This window comes from Corvus kubaryi, unplaced genomic scaffold (genome assembly GCF_017639235.1).
Source record: "Corvus kubaryi isolate FWS band 111438036 unplaced genomic scaffold, C.kubaryi_AGA036_p1.0 37387, whole genome shotgun sequence".
Lineage (NCBI taxonomy): Eukaryota > Metazoa > Chordata > Aves > Passeriformes > Corvidae > Corvus > Corvus kubaryi.
The window spans coordinates 3,392,879-3,404,591 of record NW_024581129.1 but is presented as its reverse complement, the minus strand read 5'-3'; the positions used below and the strand labels follow the sequence as shown (position 1 = coordinate 3,404,591).

The following is an 11,713-nucleotide window of genomic DNA, read 5'->3' as shown; positions in this document are numbered from 1 at the left end:
CCCTGCTTCATCCCAACATGTCCCGCAAACACCCCGCACCCTCTCCGGCAAGCCCAGAGCCGCGGCGCGCCGCATGCCCGGCGCTGCGGGCGCGCTTGGCGGGACTGCGCGGTGACCCGCGGTGTGTGTGTCTTTGAAGGAGGCCGAGATCCCGCAGGAGCTCATCGAGCGGCTGGCGCACAGCGAGATCCACAGCATCCGCGACTTGCAGCGCCTCCTGGAGATTGACTCCGTAGGTAAATTAGTCCCGTCCTCCTTCCTTCCGCGCCGTCGGCCGCCGCCGCCCCGGGGGGAGGCCCCGCACGCCCCGCGCTCCCCGCTCCGCACCTCGCCCGAGACACCTGTGCGGGGACCGGCCCCGAGAGCCAGGCGACCCTGGGCTGTGTGTCACAGGGAGCCAGGCGACCGTGGGCTGTGTGTCACAGGGAGGTCGATCGGGAATTAAAACTTCCTGGGGTTCAGGGTGGAGAGGGACTTTGTGAACCCCCGTGTTTTCAGAGCTCTCTCTGTCTCGCAGCGGAGAAGAATTGCCATAAGGTTTGTTGTTGGTCTTGCATTGCTCTGTTATCTTTAAACTACTGTCCTAGAGGTATTTAAAATATTTGAAACAATATTTATGAATGAAGTAATGTCTCTTCAAGCGCTGGGCTTTATTAAAAGGAAAATAAACCGTCCGTGCTGATTTTAAACAGGAACCTGCTTATGAAGCTTACCCTCAAAAATACACTCTTTTTTTTTCCAAAAGAAAATAGTGCAGGGTTATTTTCTGCATCATTAGGCATGCAAATGGGTGTAGTGAGAACGTGCAGTTTAACAGATCGTTGCAGCAGTAAATCAGATCTAGAAGCATGGTATTGCTGGGTTCCTTATCATTTGGTTTCACTTGATGCACTTTGTTCCTGGTGATTTTTTCCCTCAGTTGAGAGAGAATAAACCCGGCACCTTTGATGTGCCCAGGGGAAGCCTGCATCTTGCTGAAGCACAAACATGGAGAAAAATGAATGAGTTCTTGCTTGCATTGGTACTGGGCCATCTCCTTTTAAACCATATGCTGTGTATTTTTGTAAAGTCTGTACCAGGTTCAATCACCTTCATTCAGAGTTGCAGGATCCTTCTAGAGTTTAACTCACTGCTTTTTGTACAGCGCTTATTAATGAGCAGGAATGCACTAGGAACCTATTTTACAGTCATAGCTTTCAATTTTCATGTGATTAGGGAGCAAATGTTTTCCCATTATACTGAAAATGGGAGTATTTCTGTCTTGCACAAGACTTTACCATAGAGGCTAATTACTAATTACCAGATTGGCATCAGTTTAATATTTTTGGAGAGCAGTGCTTCATCACTGTTGTTTATCACCGCAATTAGAGAAACTTTCACAACAGGGAAGGGGTATGCAGTTCATATTTCCCCACTGAAGGCTCTTTTGGACCAGACAAGTGCACTACTGCTAAAATCTTTTTCCCAGTGAACTCAGTGGAGTTGGCTGCTGTTGCAGAAGGGCTGGATCTGAGCGCTAGCATTTTAAAATAGTGCATTCTGCTCCTGCCTTTGATTCAGGGTTCTGTAGCTACCAGAATACATTATTTTTTCAAATACCTCAGCGTAACAAGCACATGCTTCATTTTTAAATACCACTTAGAAGGAGAGCAAAAGTTCACGTGGCTCCATTGCAAGAGAATCAGGCAGACAAGTGAGGCAACGGCAGGAGCTGAATAAATGGGTAAATGTAGCAGAGAAATTAATTTATTTCAGAAAATAATTACTTACCTCGTGGCAAATATTAACTGGAGGATGCAAGACCAAAAATAGAAAAGGTCAGCCACAAGTTTACCCATTTCATTTTGCCGTTTTCTTGCAATTTGTCAGTTTAGAAACCATTAGAGAAACAAGAGACATAAATATTTTACTATCTCACCATGAAACAGTAATTCCTTAAGACGTGAACTCAAACAATATTAAAAAATAAAACCAAAATATTCAGCCTTTCACCCGGTTCTTGCTTGTGTGAGTGCTGCTTTTGCCCGTGTGCTAAGCTGTACTCTGAGCTGCTCAGGCAGGGTTGAGATTTCATGGAGTAGCCCATCTTTACTACCCATATTTGCTTTTCCTGGGCACAGTCCTGCAGGCTTTACTGTCATGAGTAATTCTTACTAAGGGCTTATCAGAGTGACTAATCGAGTATTGAAATTGCCGTGCTTTCCTCAGTAAACAGGATCGGGCCTGTTTACTATATTTAGTATTAGCTTGAATTAGCAAATCAAGTGCTTTCTCGTTGTCCCTGGTAAGATGATATTTCTGAAATGTATTTCCTTAGGGCTGCAATTGCCTTTAGGGAACAGCCAGTTCAGTGAGGGCTTGTACAGTGTATATTTCTCTTTTATAGCATGTACTCGTTTTCAGCTGAGGCTCAGAACAAAATCACTCCAGTGACTGTTCTCTCCCTCGTTTTAGTGCATGGTATTGCCAGTCCTTCTGCATGTGAGTAGCCCTGTGTAAACTCAGTGGGTGGACTTGAGAATTAAGAATGATCTTGTAGGCTAAGAGTTTGCAGGATCAGGCATGCATGAAGAAAATGTCTGATATTCCTGAGTAACAAGGCGGAATCTGTGGAAAATGAAGGAAGACCAGTAATTTTCTCTCCTGCAATGCAAAACACATATTTTTAATTGGAAAAGTAAGTTTTGTAAGTCAGAGTGGGCAGGTTTTTCTTCTATTCTGACAGATTTGGTCTCTATATTGTAGCACAGAGATGACTGATAACCCCCTTCATAAAATTAGAAACCACACCCCCAGACCATCTGGCATATTACTTAAAGAAAAACACTACCCAACATGGAGCTTATCATTGTATTCAAAAAAGAAAATCCAGGCCAGTTTGTCAGAGCCCAGTGCTGCATGTCCAACTCGGAGGGTAAAGGCAGCATGAAAATTCTCTATCATGAAATAGGGTCTTGTATGAATTTGCTGCGATTGGGATCCAGAGGCAGTGACAGAATTGCCTTGGCATGATGGAGAGCAGAGTGTGACCCTGTTTAAAGGAGAAAGCATGCACAGTCCCAGGAAGTAGGCAGCTCTAGTGTGCAGAGTACGGTTTTACTATGAGCAGACTAAATCCCCAGAACGGGGCATTTCCTCCGCTCTGCCTGTGAAGTTCTCTTTGGCTCAGCAGCGTGGTTTTTCTCCTCGTGCTTCACCTCTCCCATCTGTCCTGTGGGAGGTAGAGTTCATTTCATCACCTATTATGTTTGCCTCCCGCTGGGAACAGATTTTCCCCAAGTCATCTGCCTGCATGGGGAAAGGCAGGGCTGAGTGTGCCTCTTTGCACGGGTTAAGGGCATCCACCAGGGTCACCTTAGGCCATGTGAATTTAACGGCCTGTGATTAAGAACTAGCAGAGCAGCTTTTGTTAAGTGGAGAAATGTTCTAAATTAACTGTATACTTCCATGGAAAAAGTGTTGGGCTGCTGCAGAGCTCAGTCTTTTGGAAAATGTGCTGTTGACTTTGCGGGTTTTGGTGTGGTGCTCAAATGTTACAGTGCAATGTTTTGGCTTCCCTTGCATGTCTTACACATCGTGAGAGGCATCTTCCATGTGTGGCCTGTGTTTTTCCTGAGACAGATGAGGGAGTACTCCTCCTCCTTTACAGTTGGTTGATCACACCTAGGTAAAGGAAAAAAACCCAAAAACCTAAACAAAACAGGATCTTGCAGGCTGCTACTTATATTTCCTTTAACAGATCAAAGTCGAAAACTTAATGACATCTATCTCTGCAGTTGGATGTCAGAAGAGCAGATTTTGCATCAGCCAAAAAGAAGATCAAAAAACCAGACTGATGTTGCCATGGGCTTTTTGGCTCTAGGACTGATTTGTAAGACAGACCGTTTCAGTTTATTGTACCTTACATTGAATTCCTGAAAAAACTGAGATTATAAGAATTTCCTAAACTGCTGCTGTTGGTACTAGAAGTCTTGGATCTGTGCTTTCTGGATGCACATCAAAGTGACATCTAGAAGGGTTTGCATTAACACTGCATGTGTTGAGGGTTGTACCTCACATAAAATAGTTTGGGAAGAAGATGGAAATGCAAAGTATAAATCGATAAATATAAAGTAGCAGTAAACTTAGGATGCTTTCCACCTGCTTCTTGAGGGAAAAGAGTAATCATGTATTGGCAGAATGTCACAGGAACTCCATGATTTATATTCCATGACCCAGTGGAAAATTGCCAATCTGACAAAAAAGAACAATTTCAGCTACACTAATGGATTGACCAAGGCTAATTGCAAGAGTTTTTATGCCCGTCATTGATATGTTGTCACTACATAAAAGATTACGGAGAAATTTCTTGATCAGCTGCCATGAAAACATTTTTTTGTTATTAAAATGTTAAAAGAGAGCTGCACTAATCTGGCTGTGTGCAGCATCCTCCATCTTCCCTTGGTGACGAGCAGTGTTCGAGTTCTAAACTAAGAACCACCCATTTCTAAGCTTTCTGCTCTGAGCCTCATTTTGTGAGGTGCTAAGCACCCATAAACTCCCATTTCCTTTGCTGAGAGCTTATCCTCACCCTGCAATTAAATCAGTACGTTGGGGGAAAAACTGATACAAATTAAGTATCAGCCTTCCTTAAAGTTAAACTAGGGAATGTTTTTTCTAGCATCGTGGTTTTAATGAAATAAAAGAAGGTCTTCTGGCTACACATTCAGAGCCGAGTGTGAGTTTCAAAGCTGACTTGGTGATTTTTCACTCCTGCTTGGGCAAGACTTCGGTTGACTTAAACACTGCTTGAAGTGCGATGATTTTCCCATTGACTTAACTGGGAAATGGAATTCCTTCCAAATGCCTGTGGGGATCAGGGGACACTAAGTGCTTGTAGCATTGTGGTGTCTTCTGGCTCCAGCCATGTGCCCCATGATTCTGTTTATTAGGCCCAACATGGATGATGTGTTGATAGAAATAATACAATTTGTGTTAGATAATGCACTGAGGTTTGCCTGGAACTTGTTCTGCTGTCTGCTGAGCGAGCTGTGCAGATCTCTTTTTGTAACCCTCACAGAGAGACATGGGCTTAGGAACTGCTATACATGCTTGAGACAATGCAGTGAGACAGTGAGGTACAGGACAAGCCAGAGGCCTCCTTCACCTTAGAAATCATCTTACAAGCAACACATGCTCCTCGAGGTGTCATTTTGCTTTATAAACATGGTGATGGAGAATGGCTAAGTGCAGCTGAATTGAGCAGTTCTATGTAAGAGCATGGCTTAACATATTGGTTAGCTGATCATACCAGTCCTTTGGTGCTTACCAGCTTCTTTAAACGAGGCAGCGAGGGATCCTTCATGCTAGGAGGGAGCTGTGCCAGCCCTGCTGAGTGTGGGATTAGGAGCCGTGGCCCAGCCCTGCCGTAGCGCTGGCAGCACGGACGGCTTCCCTTTCCAGCCTGACGCCTGTGCCCACCAAGCAGTTCGGATTAGAGGCATTACTTTTGTGTTTAATCTCCTTTTAAACACTGTTTTCTTATGGATGGAGATGCTGCTTGCACTGAGCCTAGCTTGGATCTTAGGCTGAGCAGAATTCATGCTGCTTTCTTTTGAGTATCACTTCATTGCCTCAAATTGAGGGAGAGGTTGTGACAACTCGAAGCTGCCAAAAAGGAGGTCAGTATTAAGGTGTTGGGTGGCTGAGTGCTAGGAAACAGAAGAGGGCTGGAGGCACATCAGAACGGATCCTCATTTTGCATAACACCATTTGGGATCAGGTGGATGGCCTGGTGCCATTGGAATGGGATGTGGGAGACCTGGCTCCACTCCCCAGCTCAGTTGCAAACTTCCTGTGGGATCTCTGGCAAGCCATTTTATTTATACCACTGATGAGTTTTCTGGAGTATGGGGTGCAATAAAAGCAGAAATAAAACCCTTTAGTCATTGCTGTGTTACATGACAGGACTGGGACTGCGAATAAGGCCCAGTACCAGCTAATTAGTCAGGTTCCAAAATTTCCCATTGAAATCTATGGGAAACAAGCACCGTACATAGGAACTAGGAGCCAATTTGTTTGGGTAAATTGAGACTGTGGATTTCACGATGACTAATTTCGTACAAGGGTCTGTTCAGCTGATAAGGAGAATAGGCAGGACCAGTGGGTGATCCTGGCACTACCTCTTGGACCTCCCATTTTATCTTCTCTTAGCTACTTACAATAGTATTTTCCAAGAAGTGATGATAAACCCTGAGATGCAGAACTCTTCCTGAGGTGCTGAAGATCCTGCTGGCTTCATGTCTCACCTGGCTGTGCAGGTGATTTGACAAGCTGCACATTCCTTAGGGCACAATTTCTTGGGAGGAGAAAAGGAGTTGGTTGTTTTGTGGAGCAGAGCCTTATGATGTGTGTTACTAATAAAGCTGAGATTAAAACAAGTTCCAGAGACAGTCAGCTGTGTATACAGAACAAACTGGAAGCAGGGAGTGTGACAGTGCAGAACATGGGAGTGTAGGGTGTTGGTAGCTTGCAGAGAGGGTAATTGAGTACTGTGTAATACCCTTTTATACTTTTTTAGAGCACGTCACAGTTTTCTTAGGAGCCAGCAGTGAGAACTTGGAACTCTGCAGTGATGTTACAGAGGACACTCCAGGCAGCAGAGTGCTAAACCCCTTAGTTTGGGTGTCCTGGGGTCTGTGTGCAGTTCTCTGTTTGGTTCCATCCTCTTGATTCCCCATTTGCAGATTGTGCTTGTGGTTTTCAGACCCCATGGCATGGGACACGACCTGAACTGCTTCACTTAACAAACCCAAATAGTTGGAGCAGTTATTTTGTTGTTTTTTATGATAAATGAAATGCCAAGTTTTCCATCTTTGCTTTTTCTCATGGCCCTTTAACCCATGTGGTAGGCTTATTTAAGGAACAAGACAAGCCTGGATGCAGTCCCAGAGTTTGCAGTAGCTTCAGATGCCCCTCCAAAGGTTAGGATACTTCACAGGGGATTTGTTCTGCAACAGAGAGGCTAAAAGGAAACCCATGCTAGTTACTTTTTGCTTTTGATTCTGTCCTAGTACTGCCCTGAAAACCAAGCAACAGAAAATTTACAGAGGCAGCATTGTTACTGTTGAGACTAATACCATATTTTCTACTGTAGCCTCATACCAGAACTTCAAAATGCTCGTAAGAAACATTTCACATGCAGGATTATTGTTCCTATTGCTACACCTTTGCAGTAAGAAAAGCTGTATTATGCCTTTCACATAAAAATGCAACTGTTTTACTTTAGATATGGTTCTGTGCCACGGTGTGTGCACTGTTTCTGGGGGCTTTCGGTAAAAGGGATATTGGAATTAAACTGTGCATGCTTATACATGACATTCAATGTCTATGTCTTTCTTCCCTGCCTTATGCCCTTGCACTTGCATTAACAGGGGTTACATTGGACTAATTGTAGCAGGATTTGGTCTTGTGCCTGTGAACAGCACAGATTTGTACCTATGGAGCAGCACTGTAGTGACACTGGTGCAAACAACATACCTGAAGTTTAACATTTTGTTTCCTGTTCCAGGATACGATGATGTTTCAGAAACAAACTTGAGATCTTACAGGGTTCATTCTGCTAAACATGTGCAAGAGAACCGTCCTGTGCCCATTCGCAGAAAAAGAAGCATTGGTAAGAAACAAGCTATTTGTACTTTGGGAGTGAAAGCAGAGGGGGTGCTTTTGGTCAGCCAAGCAGGACATTTCACTGGAAAAATGTGACATGCACAAAGGAAAAAAAGGGGCATTTCTAGCTTCTGCCTTTCTTTTTGCACAAAACGAGCCGTTGCCTGAGAAGCTGTCTTCTGGAGGATGTCCATAGGAGACAGACATGCACAAATTCTTTACATTCACTTTCTTGTTGCAGCATGTTGGAAAGCTAGACCTCGGTTAGAAAATGCTGTGATATTCAATGTATAATTCATAGTGTGGGGAACAACTACAGCAGTGTGCTTTAAAAAACATCAACAGTTGGTAGAGTTTTCAGTACAGAAGCTCCACAAAAGGAAACAGCTTGACTCTTTATTCACAAGAAAAATACAGTTTATCCCGAAAATTGAAAGCCATTGATAGAAACTCCAGGGCATTGATTTCCATCACTGTGTAGGGCACCAGGCATGTTTACAGGGGATTTTATCCTTATTAATAACGATGGTGATCCAACAAAGCCCAAATATAAATTTAAAAAAGGCATGATGAAGAGGGTTTATAGGCACTGCTTGTTCACCTGGTTAGGTGTGAGTGTTCCACCATTCCATCTGACCATGGAAAACATCCATGGTCTTACCCATGGTGGCTAACTCAGCCTGTTTGTGCTTGGGGCTGTGGTGGTACGCAGAGATAGCCCAGCCTGCTGTCAGCAGGGATTTGCAGTGGGAATTGGCAGGCGTGCCTGGCGCATTGGCTGCCTCGGGAGAGCAGCGGTTCTGAAGCAGCCTGCGACGTTGGCACCTCACCCTGCAAGGTGCTGAATGCGTCCCCACAGCAGGCACTGGGAACTGGGTGTGCTCAATAACTTGCAGGAGTTGCCAGCTACCTTGCAGTATTGGATGTGTTAATTTTTTTGAGTTCATGGCACTGGGGGTTGAGAGTAAGAATTTTCACTCTGTTTAGTCTACTGAAATGCATCTCTTTCAAAACTAAGCCTAGATTTCCATGATGCAGGCACAGGCTAGGCCTGAGCTTCTTGTACTTAAGAACTAAGTGAAGAAGTGCAGGCAGTGTTCCAGTTCCCTGACACATCTAACCCAAAGCTATCACAAGCTTCCACTGTAAGGCAAGGAAAAAAAAATCTCCCAGCTGTCTTTGGAGAACTTACCAGCAAACAACTTGTCCCTGCAATTGCTATTTTTTTCTGGACTGTTTTGAAATACCAGCTTGGCTTCTTAAACAGTCCCTAGGTTGATGATGATACATGGTTTGGATCATGGCAGCATCAGGCAGTGCTACAGAGCTACTCATTGTAATCCTAAACAAGCTCACCTTACCTGAGCCCGCCAGGATCTTGGTTCAGCTGCAGGTTTTTCGGTCATGCTACTCTGGTGGTTTTGCCTCATTCAGGAAATAACAAATTAAGTAAAACTCACCATGTACAAAGCTTTGATAACTTCAGAAAAAACGGCAGTTGCCCTTTGGAAGGGTGGATGAACCAGACTCCTTGATCTGTGGGAGTCTTAAAGTTCTGGAAGTGGAAACCCAAGTCTTGAAAGTTTCAAGCTGGTGCAGGTTGTTTCCCAGCTGGGCAAATTGGGTGTGATACAGATAATTCTCGGTTTCACTTCTGAGGTGCTGTTTGCCAGGTGTTTGTGTGATGGTATTTGTGTGCAGTGATGATCCCAGTGCTGGAAAACAACAGCTGCTGTTGCACAGTCACTCTGAGGCTGTACTAGGGGGTTATCAAATGTGGAGGAGCTCCTGGCTTGCTGTCACTTCCAGAGCCAGGATTGTCTTATCTCATGGTGTGTGCCCTGAGCTGTGTCAGGAGCCAGGCCACTGGAAACCCTCATTTTAGGGCTGGGCTTTGGGAGCGAGTCAAGCTTGTCCCCAGGCTAACACCACAGCTCAGTTGTCAGCAAACAGCGCTCAGCACTGGCTTGCCAGTGACCAGTGGGGACTGGGAGCACTGGTCCCACGCGTACCTGGTGCCTGTGGGTGCTCTGGGGTGGGAGCAGCTGCTCAGCTGGGGCTGTGACTCTCCTGTGCCCGCAGAGGAGGCCATCCCGGCGGTGTGCAAGACGCGGACGGTGATCTACGAGATACCTCGGAGCCAGATCGACCCCACCTCGGCCAACTTCCTGATATGGCCGCCCTGCGTGGAGGTGAAGCGCTGCACCGGCTGCTGCAACACCAGCAGCGTCAAGTGCCAGCCCTCCCGGATACACCACAGGAGTGTCAAGGTGAGCAGGGGGCTGCAGGGCCCTGACGGGGTCCTCTTCAGCCTGGGAACTCCACTCAGCCCTGTGCCTGTGTGACCCAAATCTTTACTCTCCATCCTCGGGTAGAACGCCCTTCTCCATTTGGAGTGAACAGATGGCCTTTTCAAGTTACGTGGTCATTGGAAAATCTTGGGTTTGGATTTGATTTTCACTGGATTCCCTTTAGGTTTTGTCTCTTTTTTTTTTTTTTTTTTTTGCAATGAAAATAAAGTTGATTGTGCCTTTCCCATGATCTTGCACAGTACAGATCTTAAAGTTAAGAAGATAAAATGACTCAAGGGGCATTGGACTTAAAAAAATAAATAAATCACAGTATGGAATGCTGTTTTCTTAATTAAATATTATGCAGCCTAAATTGGGCTTTTATATTTGACAACATAACACTTTTGATCTGAAAAAATGTGTTTCAAATTATCTTACCCCAGGGATAGAAGACTCAACAGCTTCATGCTGTATTTACTCATTAGACAAAATCCCTATTGCAACTTTCCAGTAAATACTACGTGAAATATTTATGTTCGTTTGGCTTCACTGTGTTCTAATTTTTATCAGTATTTAAACAAGTGCTGTTGATCTACATCTGTGTGTAGGAGATTAGACTTACACTTAGCATTCATATTGTGAAGACTCTGAGTTCTTGTTGCCCTGAATTTCTTAAGAAAAGAATTCTATAAACCCCACCACATTCTTGAAGATAAAATTGCTCAGCACAGCACACTGATTGCTGCACTTGCAATGGATTTCTTGAGGAAAGTGCTGTTCACTTAGTGCTATACATCCTAGAACAAAAATAAGGCACCTAAGCTATTTCATTGTTTTTCATACACTGTTTTTCATACTGCAGACATGTGTCTGGGCAGGATTTCTTTTTCTTTTCTGTTTCTGAACATCTGAAAAATGTTTTTGCATCCAAATAAGCTGGAGAAACATCTGAGATTCCCTCACTGTTCCCAAAAATAATCATACTTTACACTTGCTTACTGCCTTGCCTTTGTGGGGTATGCTTTGCAGCAACAATTAAAAATGAGGTAAAAATTTGGATCAGTAATTACTTGAGGGTTGAGAACAATCTGGGGAGATTGAAGGACTGCAATTGTGAGCCTTTCTGAACAGGAGCTAAACAGCAAAGTGCCTCAGGGTTGTGATATTTAGTTCTGTTGCCTTTGGGTTTGATGCAGCTTCCAGTTGATTTCGTGCAGCAGCAAACACGTACAGAGCAGCTGGATGTGCTCAGCAAAGAGCTGAGACTTGTGTTATGAACTTGCTGTTGGTACCTGTGTGTGATAATGGAATCTTGTGCTTCTCTCCTACCTCTGCAGGGATGGGGCAGATGCAGGTAAGAGAGAGGGTCTTGTCTGTCCCCTTGCTGCTGGGACACCGAGCGTTCCCTGAGAGCTGCAAACTCCTGGCAGCAGCTTTGCAGGATGTCACTGCTGGGGCTGCTTCCCCAGCACAGCACCACGTTGAAGGAATCTTAGTCTCTCAGTCAGCCCGTTGTAGTGCTTTGAGATTTGCATTCATTTTAGTAGGGCACAAGCTAAAAGTAGGCTCAGTGGAGCAGCTGCTTTTTGTGGCTGTGTAAATATATTGCCACCAGCAATATCAATATACGTCAGCCAGCTTTGGAGGACGTTTTTTTTTTTTTTCCAAGCTCCAAGACTGCTCCAAACAGTCATTAAGTAGCAGGGGAAAAAAAGGACAAGAGGTCAAGCAGGAACAGGATGTTCATTGTAAAGGTTGTAGGCTGACCCCACTGT

General features: G+C 44.6%; 1 protein-coding gene across 8 annotated transcripts in view; it reads left to right on the top strand.

The window, feature by feature from the left end:
- The window catches only part of PDGFA (platelet derived growth factor subunit A), a 37,360-nt gene that overhangs the window by 2,192 nt on the left and 23,455 nt on the right, over nt 1–11,713 (top strand). For all 8 annotated transcript variants that reach the window (XR_006017549.1, XR_006017548.1, XM_042036788.1 and 5 more), the window contains exons 2-4: nt 140–236; nt 7,550–7,654; nt 9,730–9,917. Coding sequence is in view for 6 of the 8 variants with exons in the window: in XM_042036788.1 (XP_041892722.1) it covers nt 140–236; nt 7,550–7,654; nt 9,730–9,917 (390 nt within the window). In the remaining 2 variants the exon portion in view is untranslated. The remainder of the gene's footprint in view (nt 1–139; nt 237–7,549; nt 7,655–9,729; nt 9,918–11,713) is intronic.